General features: G+C 42.6%; 1 protein-coding gene and 1 long non-coding RNA gene across 2 annotated transcripts in view; one reads left to right on the top strand and one right to left on the bottom strand.

Annotated features, from left to right (window-relative positions):
• LOC132463668 (uncharacterized) overlaps positions 1–20,967 on the top strand; it is a 114,689-nt gene extending 93,722 nt beyond the window's left edge. The window contains exon 2 of the long non-coding RNA XR_009527106.1: positions 20,569–20,967. This is a non-coding gene — a long non-coding RNA (uncharacterized LOC132463668). The remainder of the gene's footprint in view (positions 1–20,568) is intronic.
• The window catches only part of LOC132463666 (uncharacterized), a 193,248-nt gene that overhangs the window by 103,067 nt on the left and 63,203 nt on the right, over positions 1–26,978 (bottom strand). Inside the window, exons 48-55 of the mRNA XM_060059966.1 lie at positions 21,757–21,873; positions 17,528–17,680; positions 2,612–2,801; positions 2,145–2,299; positions 1,731–1,843; positions 1,491–1,572; positions 731–868; positions 337–499 (exon numbers count right to left, since the gene is read on the bottom strand). Of these exons, the coding sequence (XP_059915949.1) occupies positions 337–499; positions 731–868; positions 1,491–1,572; positions 1,731–1,843; positions 2,145–2,299; positions 2,612–2,801; positions 17,528–17,680; positions 21,757–21,873 (1,111 nt within the window). The remainder of the gene's footprint in view (positions 1–336; positions 500–730; positions 869–1,490; positions 1,573–1,730; positions 1,844–2,144; positions 2,300–2,611; positions 2,802–17,527; positions 17,681–21,756; positions 21,874–26,978) is intronic.

Below are 26,978 nucleotides of genomic sequence, written 5' to 3' on the forward strand. Positions count from 1 at the left end.
AGCAACCGAGTACGCTGGTGTTGATAAGTTACTGGACTACATTATATGCATAGCAACGCTGAATTATCAAAAAATAATTCACCACCTGAAGCTGGGAAGGCCCATGCAAGTGAACAGAGCGTTTCACAGCATTGAGAAGAGCCGTGTGATAAATAGTAGTAAGATATATATATCAACCTGGAACCTGCAACCTTTTTCCAACAATCCTTCAGGTCACAGGTTCATATGTCTCCATGATCAGTGTTGTAGTCCAGGGAGGAGGAGGGATTCATGGCGACATTCCGATGCCGTAAATGTGAGAGAATATGACTGATTTCAGTCATATTCTTAGCTTACCCTTCAGTACATGGTTCCCTATCTCCAGTGAGGGTGGCACGGAGTAGACGCCAGTCAAGCGGATCTCCCTATTTCCCCACACTGTTCCATGTTGGATCTGGTGGCTCCAGTTTTTGGCCTCGAATAGGGTCCGCACTGCCACGGCCCGCGGTAACGGCTTCAGCTAGGGGATCACCATTAAATGAATCAAAGAGGGTCATTCAATTCTTCTTTCTTTTCTGTTTAGTTTATACAACTTCATGGGGTCGATCTGATGAATACAGCAGTTATTAAGAGGGCCAGCTTATATTCTCCAAAAATCCCTTCTTTTTTTTAAGGTGTTCAGGGGAAACCATATCCTTGTTTTCAAATAGGTTCTTGAGTGATTGCTAGTGATTGCATGGGGATCAGATACCTGTGGGAAGGTGTGGTTGAGCTCCATTGCCTGCATATATCCCCCCTGGAGGACCACCAGCTCACACCGCGCCGACAGCCTCCTCCTCCCCGAGGACAGCTCCACCACGCTTGCTACTCTGGAGCTTGAATGGTTTACCTGAGACCAGATGAGATAGGCTTTGCAGAGGTTTATGGATACTCCTGTGGCGCTTGAAGATTAAGTCCAATAGGGAAATGTACCTTTCCTTCTACATTGTATTGCATGGAAATTTTCTCACTCCGAGGTATCTTCTGAGCTGAATAAAAGGGTGTTGTAGGTTTTATGATGTTGTATGTCTTGGCTCCACCGGTGAAGTGGATATATACTGGTACATTATGATATAACCCAAAGCATATGTGTTATTGGATAAACAACAGTTCTGTACATGCAGCCCTTTTGAAAGAGGGGTTAAAGCACTCCAGAGCACCTTAATCTGCAACCCGATCCCTACACTTTGAGAAAGGAAAGTATAGCTCCTTTGAGGCTTTGAAGAAAGGCACATATTAAGATAAAAAAATTATATATATACATAATTTTTTTATCTTAATATGTGCCTTTCTTCAAAGGATAGATAGATAGATAGATAGATAGATAGATAGATAGATAGATAGATAGATAGATAGATAGATAGATAGATAGATAGATAGATAGATAGATAGATAGATAGATAGAGTATAAATATTTTGTTTATCTTGTTATTTATCATTCGTGCATCATGGCTGTGAAGTAACACACCCACCTGCGTCCTGGTGTTGAGTTGACCAGGCAGGTAGAACATCAGCTGGGGGATGTTTTGGACCACCTTCACCATCAACTCCTTACTGTACAGCAGATCACATCTTTATGATGTAGTAGTGCGTTTACGTGTGTGTGTGTGTGTGTGTGTGTGTGTGTGTGTGTGTGTGTGTGTGTGTGTGTGTGTGTGTGTGTGTGTGTGTGTGTGTGTGTGTGTGTGTGTGTGCGTGTGTTCATACTGTACCTGTGTAGCAGGCGATGTCCTTGTATAATGAGAGCCAATGATGAACCCAACGCTGGGTTTACAGCCATGGAGCACTTCAGCTGTGATTCAGTCAGCCGGCCCCAAGCCTCAACCTACACACACCCACACACACATACACACACGCACACGCACACCCACACGCACACAGAGCCACAGCTAATGACAGGAAAAACCGTCCCGGCATAATCACTCGTCATCACGGCAGCTATTTCTGCTTTTCTAACATATACTAACATCAGACCCCCCCCTGTCACCGGGATGGATTGTCTCTTTCTGGAAGGTTTTAAAGCATCAGTTGGCATGGCACTAGTGAGTGAGTGAGTGAGTGAGAGAGTGAACCCCTCTCGCTCTTTCCTTTCTGTCTCAGGTCTTCTTGTCATTCCTGGGTCTCACCTGGAGGACTGGGGTGTTTTTTCCGTCCAGGCTGTGCTTCAGGGTAAGCCGGGCCTCGATGGAGCCTCCTCGGGGGCCCAGCTCCCCTATGTCCCCAAGCAGAGACACCCTGGCTCCCTTAACACACACGTCCGCTGATAGGCTCCTCAGGGGCCCTGCGAGTCAAGGGGCGGAGAGTGGAAAGAGCTGAATGACATCCACCCTCCAGATCCAAAAACTTGGTGCTAATTGTTTGTGGCTTTGATGTGGCCTTAAAAACATGATGTACATGACACTGTCATTCAAGCCTTGAATACAACTGCTAAACACTTAAACAGCTAATAGCCAAAGAGGATAGTTTGGTCAAAACCTGTCGAAACCCCACATCCAACATGTATGATCATGTAAAATCTGTTGGTATTTGTTCATGAAAATACAAATTAATCCTTAAAGAATCATTGGAAAGGGTCAAAGGTCAGCACAAAGACCTTTGAAGTGGGCAGTCAGGTCGGTCTCAAAGAGTGCAGGCCCATTGGGTTGGTTGAAGGAGAGCAACATGGCCAGATTCCCGTCCACCACGCTGACGTTGAAGCCAGTAGCCAGCACCTTATGCCCGTCCACAGCCAACCGGGCCTGGGATTCAAAGCCAGAAACCCCTCTCTTGACAGAACAGAGGCCCTAGAGCAAAGACAGGGAGGACGTTTCAGAGGAAACAGGTTGAGGATGCCAGTTTTGAGAACAAACAATTGTCTGTTACACAATACATTGCTGCATTTGCTCATTATGTTCTTCGTAAAACGCTACACAAAACGACAGGTTGACGTGCATTTGCTGTTTGTGGCCAATGAGGGTGTCATGGTCAGTCGGTTTCCTTGTCTTGTTTTGGTGTGTAACCTGTTTTACTTTGGTATCGGTCTTGTTTCTCCCCATGTCAGTTTTCCCTCCTGTGTGATTAATGCTCCCTCCCCTAATTTTTTTCAGCTGTTACTCGGTGCGTGCCCGGTGTGTTTGGTATTTAATCCCTTGTCTTTCCTTTGTTCCTTGTCGGATCATTTTAGTTTGTGGTGAGTTGTGTCCTGTGTTCCCTGTGTTCCCTGTGTTCCCCGTGTTCCCCGTGTTGCCCGTGTCAACCGTGTTCCATGCCTTTTGAGTTTATAAATTATCCTTTTACCTGAACTGTCTGCGATTGGGTCCTACCTGCCTGCCTGCCACCCGCTAACCGTGACAGAATGATCCGACCATCATTGGACCCAGCGGACGCTCTTTTTGTTGGAGGCTGTGTTGGGGCGTACGTGCAGCGCTGTCGCTTCAAGGCCCGGGTTGGAGGGTGCCTTATGGACTATCAGAGTCGGGGTGGTGAGTTGGAGTGCCATCCGGTTCACATTTCTCTCCAGCCCCTGAGCTGACTCCGGTCCCCGAGCCCTGTCCGGTTCCTGAACCCTACTCCTTCCCGAGGGTGCCCCTCTTCCAGAACCACCTTGCCTTCTTGCAAGGTGGTCAATCCCTCTGCGGTTCGCCTGAACCTCCCCCCTGCACTCCGCTGCATCCATCCCACCTTCCATGTCTCTCAGATCAACCCAGTCTCTACCAGCCCGTTGTCCCCCCCCATCCCACCTCCACCTCCGCCTAGGATGATTGATAATCATCCAGCCTGGACGGTCCGTCGACTCCTGGATGTGCGGCGCTGTGGGCGGGGTCACCAGTACCTCGTCGATTGGGAGGGGTACGGTCCTGAGGAGCGCTCCTGGGTTCCCCGGAGCCGCATCTTGGACCCATCACTCATCCAGGACAGTAGGGGCCCGCCCTCTACCTTGCCTTCCCGAGGGGTTCCGCCTTCCAAACCTTCCAGAAGGGGCCCGCCCTCTACCTCGTCTTCGCCGCTGCAGGCCTCTGCTTGTCCCCCAAGTCCCCCGTTTCCCCTGAAACAGTCCGGGTCCCAGCCCGGAGTTCCCCAAGTTCCCCGTAGCCCCTGAAGCAGTCCGGGTCCCAGCCCCGGAGTCCAGTCCCGAGTTCCCAATTAACGCTTCCGGGTCCCGAGCCCGCTCTCAAGCCCAGCAGTCTCGAGCCCACCGCCGCTTCCCCCAATCCATTTTTCTTTGTTCCCTGCTCCTGGCTCCCCTCCACCCACCCTACTTGGATTTGACTTTCTTTTATTTGCATGTCGTGGGTCGCCTGGTAGTCGACCCTTGAGGGGGGGGTACTGTCATGGTGTGTTGGTTTCCTTGTCTTGTTATGGTGTGTTACCTGTTTTACTTTGGTATCTGTCTTTTTTCTCCCCATGTCAGTTTTCCCTCCTGTGTGATTACTGCTCCCTCCCCTAATGTGTTTCAGCTGTTACTCGTTGCGTGCCTGGTGTGTTTGGTATTTAAGCCCTTGTCTTTCCTTTGTTCCTTGTCGGATCATTGTAGTTTGTGGTGAGTTGTGTCCTGTGTTACCTGTGTTCCCCGCGTCGCCCGTTTTCCTTGCCTTTTGAGTTAATAAATTATCCTTTTACCTGAACTGTCTGCGATTGGGTCCTACCTGCCTGCCTGCCACCAACTGCCGCTAACCGTGACCGAGGGACCTTGATTCAAGGCGGTCACACATATTCATGATTAGTGGGGCAGCATAGCTAACCTTATGTTCATTTTGTGATAAAAGTGCCAAATTTGCTACATAAAAAGCTTAATATATTGAGAAGAAATCTGGATATTGGGCTTTTGCAGATTGGCATTTTGATGACCAATGGAGCCATTTTCCAAAAAGGCTGCTGGCATTGAACACTTCGGCCTCCCCCAAGCTGCTGATTCCATGTTTTCAGCACTAAAGATATCGTTTACATATATGTTGAAGGGAAAAATGTTTTAAAAGGTAAGGCAATAAATGAAAGACAATGTAACTAAATGGTGAGATTGTCTCTACATAATAATAAATATAACCGCAAGCGGTGATTAACGGGGTCCGAGCAAAATTTAAAGTCAAGAACACACTAATGAAAGTTAGATAATAACATATAATTGTCATATTTAGGGAAAGATGTTCCACTTATAAACCTGAATTGCAGCCTCATTCACATGGTCATGTCTATTGATAAGCACACAACATCCAGAAAACTCCAAGCACCCATTTCTCAAGTGAATTAAAGATGAACTGAACTGAAATTTGAAGTTTAGTTGATATAACAGATGTATTGTCTGCCTTCTCATTGGTACAATAACTAAAAGTGAACTTGCTAAAAGGGATTAAATTGTACGGTGAAAGTGTTACAGGGCGCCGCCATGTTGGATTTCAACAATCAGCTACGTCACTGGCATGGTAACCTACTCCTACTCTGTTGCTCTAGCAGCCATAGCTGGTAAGGAGTCAGGCTCTGAGGCTCGCTGAAATGGCTATGGAAAAGCAAACAACCAGTTCTACAGGAGGATCATCTTATTGCATGGCCCCTGGCTGCAGTAAGGAATTATATAGGGCCAAGGCAGCTGGGGTAATCATACATTTCCACAGGCTACCTTTGAATAGGAAACCAGTGCTTAAAGGCCCACTATGCAACTTTTTTTAGCCAAAATTACATTAAGTATGCAGGTTGAGAGTTATGCTGATGGTTCTGCATCCATTTCTGGGTCGATTGGTGGGTGTGTCATTTTCCCATGTCGCCTCTACAGTGAAAAAGCGCATATGCAACTTGATCTGCCCGGACTGGGACATTCCGGATGTGACGCAGCGGAAGTATCCTCGAAAATGTAGTCAGATTGTAGTTTCGAAAATGCTTTACGGCACAGACACACACCCAAACATGGCACCGGCTAGATATAAACAGCCAGTTGCGAGGCAATTGTTGCATTCATCATGGATCAATCGACTGATAAGGGACCCAAGAGGCGACCGTCGGTGGAACAAAAGAAGAATGGACCAGAAAAGAGATCAGACACGAGTGAAAGGGGAACTATGCAACTTTTTTGGCTTGATTTACCTTAATATAACAGGCTAAGAGTCATTGCGATGGTTCTATTATCCATTTTTGTTCGATTGTTCGTTGTTTCGACTCACCCTTGCGCATCTTGGCGGAGAAAAGGAATATGTTTCTGCCGGCGACCCGCCGCCCACTCTCGCGGGAGTCTCGGGTCTCGCGAAGTAACGAATTGCTTTACGGCACAGACCCCCAAACACGGAACCGGCTCGATATAAACACAAGTCACTAATGCTGCTTTCACACCAAAAAGAACCAAGAGCCAGTTCCGGGCTGGTGCTAGGGCCAGTTCCAAACAGGTTCCAGCCTTATCCCAGTTAAGAACCAGTTGGTTTCACACCGGCCAGAGCCAGCCATGGAGCCGGCGTGAGCAACGTCATGACGTCACTGCAAACGTCTCCGCTTTCCCAGACGTCACTGGCAGAGTAGTGAGCTTGGACAGAAGCATACTGCCGACATCTTTCTTTATTCTGGGTGGAAATAGTAACATAGTTACGCCATTAAATGCGTTTATGGAAACATTTTTAGCGAGAAATTTGCATTTTACTTTCATAATGTTCGTTCGGTGAATGTGAAGGATGTTTGGTTTGATAGTTATGACGAAGAGGGAACGCTCCGTTCACTTGCATGGACATGGACTCATCTAGCTGCGTTGGCGCGTTGACGCGTTGAACCACCACACAAATTATCAAGCGTCAGGTTAGGCGCGTTACTCGCATTATCCAACGCGAAATCTAACTAACGCGGTTGGTGTGGCCGTGCCATTAGAAGAAGAACCCTCGCGCCAGTTTCAAACACAACAACAACAATTTCGTCTTCGATTCAATCCGTGTATGGTTCGTTCTTTGAATATTCAGATTTAAAACAAAATCAGAAAAAACAAAAAAGGACTGTTTTAAATCAGAATATTCAAAGAACGAACCATACACGGATTCACGTCCATTGTTTACTTCGGTGTTTTAAAAAATGCCGGTCTTCGTTGGTCTTCCTGTTTATGAAGGTACGGAAAACTCCGCCCCCTGCCCCCGGCGTAAATGCGGTTCTAGTTCTAGCCCAGCTCAAAAGTGGGGCTGGAGTTGAACCGGTTTTTAGGGGCCAGAGCCGGTTCTTTGGCGGTGTGAAACCAAAACACTGGCCCTAGCTCCGAACTGGCCCGGAACCGGCTCAGATTTTGCGGCGGTGTGAAAGGGGCATAAGGGATTGTTATATTCATCATAGATCAGCCGACTAAAAAGAGACAGAGAAACCCAATGTCGGAGGAACAGAAGAAGAGAAAAGGGAGACTGACCGGCAGAGAGGCCAGACACGAGTAAACGTTGGGCAAGCTTTTCAGGAATAGCGTGAACTGAAAGAAAAAGAAGACTGCAAATCAGACGCCGACTCGGCCGTGTTGCTTTTGAAATTGAAAGTACCCTTGGGTGGCCTTTGTCTTCGTGGTATTCTTGATGTTGATAGTCTCTGTACAAATGTGTTTGCTCAACCATTTTGTTGTGAGCCCTGTAAAAATTGTTTTCTCGACCGTTTTGTTGTGAGCCCTGTATGTTTCTAGCTTGCTTGGTTGCAACCATATAAACACCTTTGTTTCCATGGGTGTTTTGCTGTTCGTCTGTCTCGTCCCCCAGATACAGACTGAATCCCCGAATCCAGGTTCTTGTTTATTTAGATTATTATGTTGGCCAAACCTCTTACACTGATTGTTCTGTTGAACCTAAGATAAAACAATTATAATCTAGGATATAAATTCTCCCCGTCAACTATAAAAAAGGATGGATTTATGTTTATTGCAATACAAATACACCCTTTTAAAAATGTATAACCTTGCCTACACTTTATGAACATCTACTTCGGACATGGCTCCACGCATTCGCCGGCTTCTTTGAAAACAAATGCACATGGCTCGCGTAGAAGTGCATGGGGAAGGGTCGTCAACGAGTTGTTACGACAGTGTTGTGAAATATCTACTACGAAGCTGTAGGGGGCGCTGTGTAGAGAAATGTGCGTGCCAAAACCAAGAAAACAGCGAAGAAATGCCCGAAGTTGCATAGTGGGCCTTTAATACATGGCTGGCAGCCTTAAAACCAGGCCCCCAGGATAGGCGCATACTTCCGCAATCCACCAGTGCTCAGAGGCCAAGCCTGGTATTGCAGCTGTTTAAGTTGGCTGTGGACGGGGGTCCGTCATTTCATGTGGCCCAGAAGTAGATATCGCCGTCCACTCCAATACAAGTGGGGAACAGGATTGTGTCCCCGCAAAAAATGTCTGGATATCAATCAAAGGCTCATAATTATATTTCTACCCTGTTCTAAAAAAATGTATGTTTTTTCTTTTCAAAACGCCTCCTCAAGCGTTTTATTAGCAGTTTATGTTGGGTGGGCAGCTGAAAGGAGTCGTACTGAAACAAACGGCTCCTTGCTATGGACCTATTTTGAAGTGCACGGCTCCATTAACTTCCGAATTAAATTAAATTCCGAATTAACTTCCATCAACTCCATTAACTTCCAAAGTCTGAGATTTGTCCTTTTACTTAACATGAATGGCGTTGAACACGGATATATAACACACATATCATTGAAATAGCTGTAACAGGCACGTACGTATTGATTACCTGAATGATTATGGGAGACCTACGTAATTTTCATAATATTGTTAATTGTCCAATATTAACATTTCAGTTGCGTTGGTAGGTATTTCATTTTCATTTGCTTGTTTAGCTATGTATGACAGGGTTATGGTTAGCTATGTATGACAGTTGACAATGTTGGTGTATTACAATTCATTATTTGGGTAGGCTACTCCAACTTCGTTGCTGGTCGATATGTAAACATTTACTTTTATATAAATTATTGATTGCATTTTTCGTAAATAGTTAGTTGGAAGGAATCTGTTTCTTAAGCAATAACATTGAACTGAATTTTTTAGGCCTACATACGTTTACTATGTTACTATGGTATTATATAGAGCAATCTTACATATTTATGAAGTTTCCAGATCAATAAAGTTCTATCTCTTTTTATTTGAACTGCCTGTATGTCCTCTTGATTATAGTATTACAGTGTGTACCTTGGTTATCAGCTATCATAGAATGGTGTCAATGTGGTATTGGCATATATATTCCAGAATTTGAAAAAGGATATGGATATAGAGTGGGTGACTTTATCAGTATACTCAATCGAGATGGCCACAATAATAACCGCTCTTAGATGGGTTGTAGATACTAAGTTGGTGACAATGTGGTATTGGCATATATATTCCAGAATTTGAAAAAGGATATGGATATAGAGTGGGTGACTTTATCAGTATACTCAATCGAGATGGCCACAATAATAACGATGGGTTGATTAGATGGGTTGTAGATACTAAGTTTTATAACAGATAATGCAATACGTGAAGATTTGGTGATAGAGGTAAAGCATCTTCTTTTAAATATTATAAGCCTTGGTTTAGTTATTCAGTTCTGTTGGATTCCAGCCCACCATGGAATATATGGCAATGAAATTGCTGATAAATTAGCTAAAAGATACTAACCTAACTAGAAGAATTTAACCTTAAGTATATATTTTTTTATTTTTTCATTTCTTTTGTTAGTTTGTTTTATTTTGTTTATTTTGTTTCGTTAGTTTGGTTTTTTCTTTGAATTTATTTTTATGATTTAAAGTATCATTTGCCAACGTCCTTGTCACAAACTCCTGTGTAGTAGTCCAGTAGGTGGCGGTATATGGGGAAGTAGAAGACTAGAAGAAGAAGAAGAAGAAGAAGATCTCTGCATCCGGTACGTCACGGACTAGGTCACGTGTCTTGGCCCCATAACGCGGAAGCAAATCGCTCCTGTATATTACCCTGCGCCACTGAGCAGTTTGTATAGGAATGAATGGGCGGCCATTTTCCAGTCTGTGGTCCATCCTTTATTATGTCCATGCTTAAAACTGACTAACCCTCAGATAGCCCCTGTCATGTCAATCTCCACAAGCTAGCACGGCAACAATAAAGTGTGTATAAATTATTACTCAGACGATATCACAGATCTATGTTTCCAAGCTGCTAATTAAACCACGGCGGGTCTTTAAACAGAAGTTCAACAAATGTCCCTTTCTACTCACCCTGATGTTCGCTGACTAGCCGATTGCTGATGCAGAGGGAGTTTCAAGTTTCAAGTTTATTTATTCATACATACATACATACATACATGCATGCATGCATGAATGGGTCCGCCGCAAAACCTAAATCATCATAGTGTTTACTAAGGCTTCTGATATTAAGATGCAGCAGAGAGTAGTTATGCTGATCATAGACAGGTTTTAATTGCTCTGGGTCATAGACATTACATGTGACATTGCTACCAATATCAGTACATTGCTGTGTATCTCCATCATTATTGAAGTCAACAAAACCCATATTTCATAATAGTTGGATTTTCAAGTAGGTGTACTGGGAAAACATTCATCCATACAACCATACACACACAAAAGCACCAGGCATACATACTCATACACATACAGATAATTAAACAAAAAACAAAAACAAAACAAAAAAGGCACCGGGTGTGTTCGCTCACACACCCGCAGAAGTAAACCAGTACCATGTCTTGCGAGATGATTTTGCATCGCTGTCACTTCCGTTTACCCATATCATATGTCGGCCAGAGAGTTTGGATTTGAAGAACATAAACCGATAGATCTCATCCCTCTCCCCCACCTACCCATCCTCCATCTGCAATTAAAGGATGTTGTACTAAATGAAAAGAATAAGCAAAAAGGAAAAAAGAAGAACGTCAGATCCCCCGTTATGAGGGGGTCATATCCGTTTTAGTCCTGTCTGCAGGTCTAATCATTTACGAAATGTGCGGGTAGGCCGAGTCCATGAAAGCGAAAGCAAACAGATAAATAACAGTTAGTCATGTTTGTGGGACGCTATGAGATTTTTCGCTTCAGTCACTGAGGAAACGTTTTTCCTTCCTCCCGATATCGGGCAGTGGATGGTGAGCCTGGCTGGGAAAAGTAAGGCTGGTTTAAGATTGAGCTTGTACAGCTCTGACATGACCTCACGATACTCCCTCCGTAATTCCACGACCTCTGGGGGATAGTCCTCGAAGATGAGTATGGAATGGTTTTGGAACTTTAGCTGTCCTCTCTTCAGTCGGGCCTCGCGGATGATTCTGTCTTTATGTTGGAATTTAAGAAGCCGTATTATGACTGGCCTCGGTCGCTGGTGAGGAGCTGGTTTAGGAGCCAGGGATCTGTGGGCCCTTTCACATTCCGGCGGTGAGCCCAGGACATCACCGAAGACTTCCCCAAGCATGTTAGAGAAAAAGGCGGTGGGTTGAGTGCCTTCAATGGTTTCAGGTAAGCCAATAACTCTTATATTGTTTCGTCGGCTACGTGACTCGAGGTCAAGTACCTTGGCGGCTAACTTAGCGTTGCTTGTTGTTAGTGTGCTGTTTTTTTCTTCTAACACTGCCAGGCGTCTGTCCTGGTCATTTACACTTGTCTCAAGAGCCGTGAGTTTGAACGAGTTGGCAGTCACTGTTGTTGAGATCCCATCAAGTTTTCCCTCGAGAGCAGTGAGGGCTTTATTGAAGTCATCAGAGATTCCTTGTCTATGGGAGGCAAGCTTTGTCTCCAGCAAGCTGGAAAAAGACGCCAGGGTCAGGGCTTCATCGGTTTCCGTATTTTGCGCGGCTTTGGCTTTGGCTTTACTCATCGTTCTGCGAGGTGAAAAAAAGCTTGAGTAGCCTGTTTGGATATTTTTCGGATAGTTTTTTAGGAAAAGTTTGGTCGGGGTTGATGAGTCTCTAGAAGATCAGGTAGACATACTCCTGTGGGAAACGAAGCGCAGCGTGCCAGCGTGCTATCACATCGTCATCACGTCATCACCCATCATCAGTTCAACTTGAAGAAGTAGTTTCATGGTAAGATGTATCTGTGCAATATCTAGCTGTGCAATATCCATCAACATCCACCAGAAAGTAAACCTCCAACATCCACCTAAAGTAAACGTGACACTCGTGAATCCGCCTTGCATCTATGCTCATCCGCGGGTGTATCTTCCAAAGTGCATCTAATGTCTTTCAGGTCTGAGTAATGGTCTAGAACAGGGGTCTCAAACTCAATTTACCTGGGGGCCGCTGGAGGCAGATTCTGGGTGAGGCTGGGTCGCATCAAGTTTTCCACAAAAAAGTACAAATATCCAGTCTTCTCAAGCTTTACTATTAACAGTTCTTTAACATGAATGCTTTTTTGAACATGAATGGCTCTTTTGAACATGAACGACTTTAAAACATGAACCTTCTTCAGAACATGAAGTGTCCTTCTGAACATATGGCTTTTCTTGCCTACTCCTTACTGCCAGAGACCTGGCAGCGCTTCCTCTCACACAGCTCCTGCAGGGCCCATGCAGGGCTTTATATATATATTTTTTTTTTATAAAGCTTGCTGCGCCCAACAACCTTGCGAAGAAGGGGTGAAATGTGCAGAAGCATTTTTCACCGCAAACGTTGGTGTTTGTGTGTCGTGTGTCGTGTGTGTGTGTGTGTGTGTGTGTGTGTGTGTGTGTGTGTGTGTGTGTGTGTGTGTGTGTTAATCGATTAATCGAAATGTATATATCATAAGTTACAAATGTATTCAAAAAAAATGTTGAATACATGTGTAACTTATGATATATAAATTTTGATTAATCGATTAACACACACACACACACACACACACACACACACACACACACACACACACACACACACACACACACACACACACACACACACACACACACACACACACACACACACACACACACACACACCCCTACCGACGTATCCAGGCCCATGCAGTTATAAAATGCAATCAATCATGTCAGAACATAGACATTTTCTATAAATAGCCTACCAACGTTTGCAGTGAAAAAAAACTGACGCACATTTCAGGCTCAGGGATATGAAGCTCCACAACTTCAGGAACTCGGTTGCTAAGCGGTTAGTTTCAGATGCTTCAGTAAGATCGAAATACATCAGAGGAGTCACACAGGAGAGAACCCGCTCAGGTGCATGGTGTTTGGAAAGAGATACACACAGAAAGGGCGTATCTCCAGCGCACACAGACTTCGGAGAAGCCATACCGTTGGCCTAGCACATTTCACCTCCATCTTATGCAAGGTTTTTGTGCGCAGCAAGCTTTATAAATGAGGCCAACGGGCAAGCGCAGCGACTCGGCCAAAAAAAAAAAAAATGTAAACGTGAGGGCCGCACTAACACTTAACTTTGATATCAAGTAGGGGGCCACAAAATATCGTCCCGCGGGCCGCGCGTTTGAGACCCCTGGTCTAGAAGAAGCCAATTATTATTATTTTATTTTTATTTATTTTTTTTATGTCTTATGAAACCACAGCTCAATGAAAATAACTGAGACAGAAATTATGTTCACAGAATTAATTTCTTACATTTAGGAACATTATGTCATTTAATTCTAATAAAAATGTTGCATGCAAGTAACAAAACGTTATCTTGCTAACTTACAATAAGATGAGTCGACTACACAACAAGCTGTAGAAAATGTTTTGCAAGGAATTCAATCGTGGGGTAGCCCTAAAAACTAGGATGTATGTGCATTAGGGGTGGCATGAGCTAATTCGTTGTATATTCTGTGAGGATGCTCACATGCTTAAGAGCAAGCTCAAGTTTGAAGTCCCTGGGCCACTTTGAAGCAGACTTGGGATTGGTTCAATTATGGGGCAGATCTTTTTTGTTTGATTGCGGGTTATAGTGCCGCCTGTCGCCACTTTATCCAAAAAGTTTTAAAATAATGTAATCGAATAGCGCACTGCACTCATATGTGCCAAATAATATGCAATTGGTTTGGTGTAGATGCCTCCAAAACTGGAGGAGATAATTACCGAAGGAAAATCATGATAACAATAGTGTGGCTTGTTTTGCAATCACAAATATAGCTTTATGAGCATGTTGAACATTGTTTTAACTTTAGAACAGTACTATACATATAACAGTGATCCCACAGAATTGATTAAACGTATGGTGGTAGCTGATGTAGGGGAAATTGCTTTTTGTTTTTAGTTGGAAAGATATATGATATCCAGGCCCTGAATTACAGCGATTTGATTTAAAAAAGGGAGCGGGGAATTAAAAAGTCACTATGTCAAGCATATCAGTCTTCACTAAACAATAGCCTAACTAAAATGCAATTCAACCGCTGACGACTAGCGTCTCAAAATGTTCCAAATAGATTACAGATCACTGTTTAGGAGTGTATCCAGCTAGCTCTGCAACAGTTCAAAGCAGGAAATGAGCTGCGTGGCCAGTGGAGCTCTAGTGAGGGTGTAACGCACAAAGAATGTGGGCCCTATCTTGCACCCAGCGCAATTTACTTTCTACACATCATTGCTAGTTTACACATGGTGTAAAGCAGATTTCCCCCCGCAGTAAATTTGTGCCACTGCACTTGCACCCTGGAGAGGCGTGTCGGCGAAAAGAAGAGGCATGTCCCTGCGCAAATTACGCCACTGACCGGCAAATACCTTGTCTAAATGCACTAGCGGAAAGCGCAGTTGGTGTTGCTATTTTGAATTGCCATGGCAGGTCGGAACTGCAATGCAAGCTTACACACACGTAGGCTATACACAGCACAAACATGGAAATGATTAGCCTAAAATAAATATTATGATGTCAAAGATTGTTCACATTCATATATGTGAAAACTGCATAGAAAAAGCATGTGGAAAAAAACATTCTTCCATAGGAGCTGAGTGAACACTGTAGTAGGCTCATGCCACCCGTTAAAATAATAACAATAATAAACTTGAGCGAAGTATATCCCTTCCAAAACCAAATCTTGGTTAAGGGTAAATGATAACGTTGGTTAAATTATTTGGGAAAGAACAGCTGATACAGCAATAAGAAGTTGTACTTTTAAATCAACTCAAGTTAAAATGCGCTGGCTCTTAAAGGAGAAGAAATATGGCACTCTCATTGGTTTCAATTAAGCTACTTCAGACCAACCCATTTTAGATTTGCATCGGGCGCAAGAGTCAATAATCCGCCGGTATAATAGCAGCGCCAGAGATCTGCCCCCAAAGCAACTTGTGTTTCAGACCGTTAAAATAGGGCCCTGTATATAATACAGATTAAACTGACTAAAGATAGACTGTAATTAACACAGGTTAAACTCACTTAACATAGACTGTATATAATACAGGTTAAACTGACTTAACATAGACTTTATATAATATAGGTTCAATTGACTTAACATAGACTGTATATCTTACCGGTTCAACATTCTTAACATAGACTGTATATAATACAGGTTCAACTGACTTATCATAGACTATATAATACAGGTTTAAGTGACTGAACATAGACTGTATATAATACAGGTTAAACTGATTTAAGATAGACTGTAAAACACAGGTTCAACTGATTTAACATAGACTATATATAATCCAGGTTAAATTGACCTAACATAGCCTGTATATAATACAGGTTACACTGATTTAACATAGACTGCATATAATACAGGTTAAAGTTACTTAACATAGACTGTATCTAATACTGTTTAAATAGACTTAACATAGACTGTTTATAATACATTTAAATCTGCCCTTACATATATGTACATCGCAGATCGCAGTTATCGTTAACTCGTAATCGTTAATCGTAAACTATATTGGATTGCAATTCTTTGGTATTTCTGGCAACCCTCATAATGATTTCTGAACTCCCTTTTTCGGAGTTCACAAATCATTATGAGGGATGAATGAAAGCATGTTTCCCCGGATGCTAGAAAAAGGGCGAATGACACCACTGACCACTGGAAAATATGTGTACAATGGAAGTACACAACTCAGAAAAATATATAACATAGGTCTAGTTGTTTGTAGATACTTTAATTCGGAAATGTTACATATTAGCTCATGCCTTTGACTAACATAACTGTTAACTAATAGTCTGGTCATAACTTACTAATCATTTTCATTACTAATTGCATACAAGTTAAGGTTATGGTGTTCATTAGGGATGTGTCGGTCGCGACTGATTCGTTACAACGAACGAATCCCGAACGTGAACGACAAGAACTGGTTCCCCAAAACAAGAAGAACTGGTTCTTTGATTCTTTTTTTTTAACATAAACCAAACATATGGTCACGAAAATAAAATATACAAACGAACAGAGCTCCGTCTCCCCGCGACTTATATTGATTGAGTCTACAACGTGCTCAAAGATTCAGCCAATGAGAGGTAGCAATGGTGTTGGAATGGCACCTGGGTAAACCAATGACAAGGCGGTACCGTCGAATATGCGTGCTTTCTCTGTCTGACGTATCTTGGGTCATACCATTCGACAATAGACTTGACCTCCATCTGTTTATTGGATAAACGCATTTCCCAATCCCAGGAGTCTTTGCTCCATTCTACGTCAATTTAAGAACAAACAAAGAAATGTAACTGCAGTTCGTATTTTTTATTTATGACCATGCAAGTTCTGTAATGCCTGAACAATGAAGAATTAAATGTAAAGTAAAATAAATGTATAAATGTAAAACCATGAATGAAATATAGAGAGTAAGCAAGTGGTATAAATATTGGTGGGACGTTCGATATACTATATAGCAGGCATCTCCAAACGGCGGACTGCGGTCTTAACGGTCCTATCCGGACCCATGACCAATTTAAAAAAAAAAATAATAATTATAAAAAAATGTTTGTTTTTTTTGTTTGTTTTTTTAAGATGTAATCTGACGTAACGAACGAATCAAAACGACCGAATCAAATAAACGAATCGTTATAGTGAACTGAACTGAAAGAACTGGAAAAGAATCATTTTGCCCATCCCTAGTGTTCATGTTAACTAAAGTATTAATTTATACATTATTTAATAGGGTTAAACTAAACTAAACCTAAGCTTAAACTTAATCCCATGTGCTAATGCTTTATAATGTTAATTTATATGAAGGGAAAATGAATGTACCCTTAATATACCTTGACCCAATTCATTAAACATATGAAAGAAATAATACAGGCTAAAATACTAAAATACTTTCCAATTGATTCCAAAAGTGTTTCATGTTTTTTATGTGTTATTTTGTATTGCGCTATTATCCTTCGTAACACAAAATAAGTTTAGCTGCCCTCTTTCAACATGAAGCGACATTCTGTAAATCGTATATATTAAGAAATGGAAAAAAGAATTAAATGTAATGCAACAATATGCATGACAGGCTTCATTATTAATAACAAAATCTAGCTAAACATTTGTCTGTATTCTATGATACAATATACCACACGGTTGATTCAATGCATAAGCCAAGCAAAATCCTACACCAAACTGTTCAGGGGCTGGGTGCGTGCTCATCACCAATATATATATACATGTCCTAACCTGTTAGGTCGTAGTTCAGCTTTAAGAGAGGGAAAGAAACCCCAGGAAAAACCATATATATATAAGGTACTCCTCCTTACCTCTATAATGTTGGGCGGCCCGCTGGACCACATGGTTCCTGTTAGCTCTGTCGTCTGGGAGAGCCCCTTGATCTTCAATCTGAAAACTGCTTGCTGTCTCCCGAGCTGGGACTGCAGGGTTAAAGTCTTCTCCTTGCCAGAGCTCAGCTCCATCTGCAAAAACACACATATAGGATATATATATAGCATATGTGGAGAAAAAAACTGGAAACACATGTTATGTTGAAGGCCGCAATGTATGCATGTATAGTTGAGTAATATACACTTTTCAAAGCATTCGAACATCACGTTTTATTGTTGAATGGAATGAAAAAGCTATTTGAAGGGTCAGGCGGGGGCTGGTGATGGTCCCGGTGCTAGCCTCTGCTAGCGGGGTGTCAGGATTCAGAAGAGGTAGAGGCTCAACACGTTGTTTATTCAGAGTTACAAGGTCAACGGACATGTACTCTGGAGCTGGTTCAAGAAGCATCTGTCGGACAAAGGCGAAATCTAGTGTATATTGGTGAGGATGGCTTGATAAAGAAGTCACCCCTTAAGGGTCTGGTTTATTTGACACAATTAAATGTTACAATTGAGTTGAGCATAACCTTATATGGTGTTGTTTTAACCACTCAATGTGTTTGCAGATATTACTCAGTAGTGTTAGCTCTAATACTGGATCAGGTCCAATGAAGTTATACATTTATTGACCGCAGAGCTCCATATATTATTGTGTTTTCAAGTGCAATGAGCTGCTTCACTTTTGAATATTTCTCCAAACATGTAGAAGCATAATCTTGGTCTCAAATGAAAGGTTACCCTCTGGGCTTTCTTTTGAACCATTTAGATAGCATACCAGATGTTCTGATATGTAATGAGACAGGTATAATCACACAAAAATCAAATTTTTAGCTATCCGACTCTGGGGAAGAGCCTGCTAGTTTACGCACACCCCTTGCGCATTTGTTTTCTCAACCACACGTGAGACGTTGATTGACATGCTGGATATCGTCAGAAAGGTATTTTCAGTGGCTATTAGGATATCTAAGGCCCGTCCCCGACCCTTGCTGTCTGCTGGTGTAGCTGTCAATCAAAGTATACATGCCCCGTTTTGATAGTGATCGCCTCATTGGCTTGTAAGGCTTGTAAACAAGGAAGTATTGGTCTTACAGACATGTGGGAGGGCTCTATGTCACCGTGAGACCCTGGCGAACACAGTGGACTCAATGAATCAAACGACATTAGCGGAATTCAAACCCTGAATCGCAGTTTTCTACAAAAAAACATAGTAGCGTTTCGGTTTTCTATTTTTCGGCTGCTTTGTATAAGATGGCTTGTGCATATACCCAATGTAATGACACTAAATATTGATATTCGGTTTCTGCGGACTCTTATGAACATTTCAAGACCCAACATGAAGTAGGCTATCAACTCATTGCTAAGGATATCCACAACGACGATAAAGTTAGAATGCACCAAGGGAGGAGGAGGGTGAGGGGGGTTATTTTGACCTAAGACACTAGGATATTTTTGATCTACATTCGCTAAACATATTTATTCCACCATGTGGTTGACATTTGATGACATTCCTGAGATTCTAAGCTTTCAAACGGTGTATGACATGACTATAATGCCCCATTTCCACTGCAGGGTGCGGAACGGATCGGATCGCAAAGGTGCGGTAGGGAGGGGGCAGTATAGCCCAGCTCAGTTCCGAGGTCGCGTTTCCACTGCCGACAGTACCCTTGGTGGTAGGCCGGATGTCAATCGCCGCGGCAGCTACGTAAACATCGTAAACAACGTCTTCCTCCGCAAGAATGCAGACGAACGTCTCCACCTCCTTGTTCGCCCAAGCAAGCTTTTTACGCGACATGTTAATTGTAAAGAATAATACCTTGAGGCTACTGTTTGTTTGTTTTTATCCCCGCGTCACCCGGAAGTGACGATTCTGTCGACCAATCAACGGAGGGGGGGTGTAGCTAGAATTCCAGGGTACCCTTTCAGGCGTCTGGTCTCGTTTTGGGTACCGCAACGGAGGAGTCCCTAGAATGGGGTCGGAACGGGTACGGCAAAGTCCGGGTCACGCCCACTTTTGGCGGTGGAAACGCGATCCGACCCGCACCTTTGCGATCCGATCCGTTCCGCACCCTGCAGTGGAAATGCGCCATAACACTCAACTGTGTGATGCCAAAAATTGACCCAGCATGTTGGGGGGAAGGGCTGGTGTAACGAAAACTTGCACGCCGGCGGGATTTGACATTAAGTGGCAAGCGCTTATAACAAGAGCAGTGGCGATTTTGGTTTGGAAACTCTGGTGGGGCGTGGGGCCCATGCAGGAAAATATTATAACGCAATCCAGAAATACCACATATTACTACCATCACAAAAAAAACAGTAGCAAGTGACAGAGGGGACCAAAATTGCAGCTGAATAATGCCATCACTCAAACGCGAATCTGACAACATATATTAGGCTATTATAGCAATAGCACCACCAAATGGCAGCGTTCAAGATCTCACAATATCAAAACTCAAGAAAACAACAACGTGGCAACAATAAAAACACAACGGCGCACACCCTTTACACAGCAATCAATATACAAAGCCACCACTCACAATATACCAAAAAAAGAAGAAGTATGGTTTAAGTTGCATTAAGTTTGCAGGCCACCATACTGTACAATTAACAATGAATCTAGCCTGATAGAGTGGTTGCCTATTCAGACCTGGATAATCCTGGGTGAAAATTTAAGTAAGTTTGGGCTAAGATGGTAATTACCTGTGCTTTAAGGACAGTGCTGTCTGGTCTCCTTTGTGTGGCTGAGGTGAAACACAAGCATTTTTTTCCGCTTGAACAACTCCTGGTTGAACGATCTATTCTTGTCCTTTCCCTCTTGAATAATGATTAAATCCGTCCGGCGATGTGGTCCCAAACGTTTTATCTCCAACTTCTGTTCAAGTGCTAAATCTCACATGACAGATACTCAACACGATTCATAATTTAATGAATGAAACGTCCATTTGTTGTTATTTACTGTAACAGTAACTACGTTAGCCAGCTAGCAAGATCTGATCGGCTCCCGCCGTAAACCCCGCCCTTTCTACAAATCAGCCAATGAGAAGAGCCTTGGGGCACTAAACTTCTGGCCCCACCGCCGAAACAGAAGCGGGCGCTGCGCACGCGCTTGCTCGCGCAACAGCACCAGTTTTCTACACTGCAGCAGACGGGGCCATCTCGGCTGTGCCCCACCGAGCGGAAATGACGAGACGAAGCAACGAACTATTTCACACACAACTACTACACTACAACAATTGCGTTCATCAAATTAAAACTGCGGACATGTAATTAATTATTAACAATTAATGTATTATTAACTTATGCTCAATGACATTTTTGAAAAAAAAAAAGAAAAGTATAATCGTGCCCTGCACGGCAGCGTTCTCTGGTGGGGCCGTGCCCCACTGGCCCCTAATGCAAAGACGCCACTGAACAAGAGAGCCATATTTAGTTATGATGGAATATGTTTGTAGGCTTTTTGTGCCTTTATGGACAGGACGGTGAAGAGAGATAGGACATTAAAAGTTTTGGGGAAATATATTAAATCCATTTTTTTCTCTTGGTCCACATTTACAGTATATTGCGCTTGTCATGCCAGACAGATTTACACTTATCTTTATCCTCGTCGTCATCACCACCTCCCACACACAACGGCAACATGGTGATATAAACGTTTGATGTGGCCATCATTGGTGCCGACGTGCCGTCATTAAACATGCGCAGATAATCAACAAAATATGAAAGCTTCCAAATCAAAACAAAAAAACCTGTGGCCCTATTACAGATGCAATACCATAATCAATCTCTTAAATGGGATCCTCTCGATTTAAATGGGTTATCAAATATCTTAAATCTGATCTTGTTGATATAAAATATCCTAAATGAATCAACCAAAAGGTTTTCCTGCCGGTTGATGTAATCAACCAACCGGCACTGAAATGTTTCTCTCCTGAATCCTGTGGTTTTCACTGAAATGTTTCTCACCTGAATGCTGTTGTTTTCACTGAAATGTTTCTCACCTGAATGCTGTTGTTTTCACTGAAATGTTTCTCCCCTGAATGCTGTTGTTTTCACTGAAACGTTCTCCCCTGAATGCTGTTGTTTTCACTGAAATGTTTCTCACCTGAATGCTGTTGTTTTCACGGAAATGTTTCTCACCTGAATGCTGTTGTTTTCACGGAAATGTTTCTCACCTGAATGCTGTTGTTTTCAGGGACTCCGAGAGCCCGCAGGAAGTTCACTGTATGAATAAAACTACTGTTTATTCCTGCATCTGCAGAGGACATTGTCAGTGTCATCTTCTTGGTAAACTGTAAACAACAAAACAGCATTTTGTTTATTGCATGGATTCTGTTTATGAGGTTAAGTTCAAATGTAGAAAGGTAGGCAAGGCAACTTTATTTACGTAGCACTTTTCATACACAAGGAAGACTCATTGTGACTCAAGTGCTTCACATATAAACATTGTCATAAAATAAAACGAATTAAAATGAATTAAAAGAAAAGAAAACATATGCAAAAAATTAGTCAATATATTTAAGATTTAGCAGAAAACTAAAGCAAACATAAAAGTCTTCAGTCTGGTTTTGAAAGTTGTCTTAAATCCTCAGGGAGTTTATTCCAGCTATTTGTTGCATAGTAACTAAATCCTGCTTTTCCATGTTTCGTGTTTACTCTGGGGATAATTAACAGATTGGTCTCAGAAGATCTTAGTGGTCTAGAAGGCCAACCCAGTCGCCAAGAAAAGACGTTGACGGTGTACGTTTCCATGAACACTGGAGACGTAGCATTTCAACGTAAAAAATAGCGTGTTATACCTTCAGTATCCACGCGTGCCGCTGTGGAGGCGGGTTTCGGCGTTTGGGTTTCACGGCTTTCGCGGCAAATTGTGGACACGATTGTTTAGGGGGGGGGGAGGTAGACTGTTGTTGACCGGGGAGGGGGGGGGAGACACGTTTGTTGAGGGGGGGGACGACGACACGATTGTAGGGGGGGGGGAACACGTTTGTAGGGGGGGGGGGGGGGGGCACGCTCGACAACGAGAGTTGGTTTTTATTGAACGCTCGACAACGAGAGTTGGTTTTTATTGAACGAGACTTCAACACGGAACAGCTGCACGAAACGATGGTCACGTCACTCTCGGTGACGGTGTCAACAACAATGAACACACGAACAATGTTAATAGAACAACACACAACCACATAACATCCCGAACCCATTAACCCCACTTAATCCTGACAACAAAACAAGTTAACAAAAGCCCCATTTGTCAACTGACAACCCCAATTCCCAGAATCCCCCGCGGCTCCGGAACACGGCGTAGCTTATATTAATCTTTATTATCTGAATGGGAAATGCAATATTTTAGGACAGATACACCATTAAACGCGTTTCTAATGACATTTCTAGCTAGAAATGTACATTTTCCTTACATAATCTTCAATCAGTGAATGTGTATGATCTTTATTAATCTTTATTATCTGAATGGGAAATGCAATATTTTAGGACCGATTCACCGTTAAACGTGTTTCTAATAACATTTCTAGCGAGAAATATACTCTTTACTTGCATAATCTTCAGTCAGTGTCTGATCTTTAGTTTTATAGTTATTAGGATTTGATCGGCTCGCTCGCATGTTTCAACGACGTCAGGTTGTGGGCTGCTTTCGCTATAGCAGCTCACGTGCTTCCTGCGTTTGTGTTATTAAACTGTTACTTTATGTAACTTTTAATGATATCATCTTGTTAGAAACACGCATATCTGAGAGCCAACCCAGTCGCCAAAAGCATACGTTGACAGTGTACGTTTCGTGAACACTGGATTACGTCGCATTTCAACATAAAATAGCGTGTTATACACACACACGCACACACACACAAGCACACGCACGCACAGACACACAGACACACTCACACACACACACACACACACACACGGTGCATTTCGCTGCTAAAACAACAACAAAAAAATATTCCCTCAAATATTATTACTAAAGAACCGTTTTCCAAAGAACGAAATGTAAACCAATGCATTCTGAATGGGAGTGTTTCTCCGATTTTTCCATGCTACACAGAACGAAATGTAAACCCATGCAAATAAAGACTTCATGGTCATAATAATTTAAATATCATTAATCTCCTGAGTGTGTTGGGTGGCATTCTATTTTTTTCAACGGGGCTGGTGCCGTCTCCTTTTGACCTTTTGACCCCAGACTTCTGGGGGAATAGCTGAATCAATTCATTAGTCAATCAGAAGCATGTAAATATCTTCCCGGTGGGGTAGGAGGACGAACAAGGTGTCCTTCAACATCTACGCTTCCAGGCGATTACAACGGTGCCACACATGAGCATATTCGAACATGTTTAATGGTAGTAATTAGCTGTCGAAATTGGAGGCCTTAATCAATAATGAGTGTAACAGAGTTAAAAATGTAGTGTATTATTATATATGATTCTCGCCAAAATAAAACTGCCGTGGTTAATAAGTGTGAATGGGAGCCACCCGTGGCCATATGGTGTACTGCAGATCTGCCGTGTTTAGTTCTGTGCTGCGTGGAAATCTACTGCGTTCCTACTAGATCAGAAAAGCCGTTGCTTTTGATCTGGTAGGTTCGCTATGTAAAGCACTGTACCCAATATCAGTTTTCTTAAAGTGAATTCATGTTTAAGTTGATAACTTCGATGTATCCCATGTGTTATGTTATTTTCCATTCACTGTTACGATCGTACTGTAGTTTACATGTTTTAGAGAAAGTTTATCAATACTTTTCTTATGACCTTGGGTTTTACATGCTAAGGCTAACATGACTAGCCGTAAACTCCGCTAGCCACGTTCATACATTGAAAGTAATATTACTCTCTTTCTTGCTTGTGCAGATGCTGTATATGTACACCGATTTCTGATGGCAATGATTTGATTTATTTTACAAAGGTATGTGGCTCCATAATGTAAATAGGTTTTAATAAAGTGCTGTAACTGCACTTGGACTATAGCTATGCCCATTCATGGGAAGTTAAATGTTTTGTATGTATTTTCTATTACTACTCGATAAAAGGAAAAGCCGTTGCTTTTGATTAGATGCTGTATATGTACACCGATTTCTGATGGCAATGATTTGATTTATTTTACAAAGGAAAATAAAGGAAAGAAAATTCAACAGTTCCGCCTCCGTCTCCCTGATGCTTGACCATCGTTACATGAGCAGCTATTGATTTGCTTCCCGATAAAAAATTGTGACAAATGACATGTTATTTAGCATCTACACGTTGAGATGAGTCCAATGACACCAAGCATGACACTCTAGCTAATGGTAACATGTATTTTACATGGTACACCTAGGTCAAGGACATGATCTCGGTGTAGCAAGAGGGCGAGCTTGATCTCATTGGACTCAGCTTAACGTGTAGATGCTAATTAACATGTAATTTGTCAAAAATCTCCATCGGGAAGCAAATCTATAGCTGGTCATTATTGATAAAGGCCTCCAAAATCGACAGCTAATTACTACACCGAAACATATTCAAATATGATCATGTGTGGCACTGTTGCAATCGTCTCGAAACGTAGATGACAAAGGACACCTTGTTTGCCCTGTTGCACGACCGGGAAGATATTTTCACTTCTAATGGATTGATTCATATTTTAAGGTTCTCGGAGTGAGACTTTAAGCGGCTGCAGCAGAAGTGTTGAGACGAAAGATGATATCAAGACATTAATAGAATATTCCCATTCACATTATGATTCTTCGTCATAACATCCGACCAAACATCCTTTACATTCACCGAGCGAAGATTATGAAAGTCCAGGCCCCCCCTTCCTGCACTCGGGGTCCGACCGGGCCAAGTTTCGGTGCGGGGGTCCCAGTTAGGCCCTAGAATATGGTATTCAAATTTCAGGGCGGTAGGACCTTCCTGTCTCAAAAACTGTTTTTCCACCACATTCTGAACCATTAGGTCTCGCAGGCAACACTTCTGAAGGGGCTTTGTCCAAATGACAGTCCATTTGGGAAAACTTTTTTTCTCTATGGGCTAGAACTACAAATCTTGGATATGTCGTTCTCAGGGCCCCGGGAAATGTGTGCAAACATTTTAGCATCACTAGCTATCTCGAAAAGGCCGGAAAAGGGGCGTGACCTCCAACAGTACAGTCAATGTACCTAAGACAGAGGTTAGTTTCTAGGCCCCATTTTTTGCGGGATGGAGGTGTACATTTGTGGCTTAATGTGTGTAGACACAGCTGGCCTGTGGCCACGTCTTTGAAGTCTGGGGTCAAAAGGTCAAAAGGAGCCGGCACCACGCCGCTTATGAGATAACAAAAAGTTAATCTGTATTTCTCTCATAACATTTTGTCATTATTGAAGAGAGGCCTGATTCTCAGATATGCATGTTGGACTGTTAGGGTATAGGTCTGGGAAGAACTTCAGGCCAAAATCTTGCAAGCGAGCCGCTGGGTGCAGGTGCAACGAGATGGAGCACTTGCTGAGTCATTTCCTGTAGGGCTGGAGCCACAGGTTGAAGCGTATGCGTCCTTTGAAACCCCCTTTGATATATAAGAGACCCCAAGGCCAGTGTTGGGTGTAACGCGTTACAAAAGCAACGCGTTACCGTAATATATTACATTTAGGCAGTAACGGAGTAATATAACGCGTTACTAACTATATTACGGTAATATTATTACAGCTACTGAGTCCGGTAACGCGTTACAATCCGAGCTGTCTCACAGGCGGAGGTTTCGAAAAAACAACACAGGTGCAACAGCCTTAAATAAAGAGGAGAAGAAGACGGGTTTAAATCAACAGAAGAAGAAGACGGTTTTAAATCAACAGAAGAAGAAGACGGTTTTAAATCAACAGAAGAAGAAGACGGTTTGGTTTGGAGATTGCAAGATGGCAACAACGACGGATAATTCAACGAAACAGAGGTAATAGATTATCTTAAATCTGCCCCTGTGATGGAAAGCCTGCACCACTTTCCAAGAGTTAAAAAAGTGGCACTCCGGTATAACGCTGCAACACCATCCAGTGCACCAGTCGAAAGGCTTTTCAGTGTAGGAGGACTTGTGCTCACCCCAAAGCGAAACCATCTTGGTGATGAACGCTTTCAGTGGCTTCTCCTGTTGCGCTATAACAAATACTTTAGTGGTATGGAGTAGTTCTGTAGAACCTTAGGCTAAGGTCAAGGCTAAATGCCTTCAGTAGTTGTGTTCATTATTATCAGCTTTTGTTTGGCTGCATATTTTCCTCAGTTGTACTGTATATTTAGCCCTAGTTTGGCTTTATGTTTTCCTCAGTTGTTTGGCTGTATATTTTGTCTATTAAGACTTTGTTGTTTGGTCCTAACCAAAACATTAATAGGCTCTGAGTAGAAGTTCCTTGTAAAGTCTCTGTGGGACTGAAATGTTGAATGTGTTTCATTAT

This window comes from Gadus macrocephalus, chromosome 8 (genome assembly GCF_031168955.1).
Source record: "Gadus macrocephalus chromosome 8, ASM3116895v1".
NCBI lineage: Eukaryota > Metazoa > Chordata > Actinopteri > Gadiformes > Gadidae > Gadus > Gadus macrocephalus.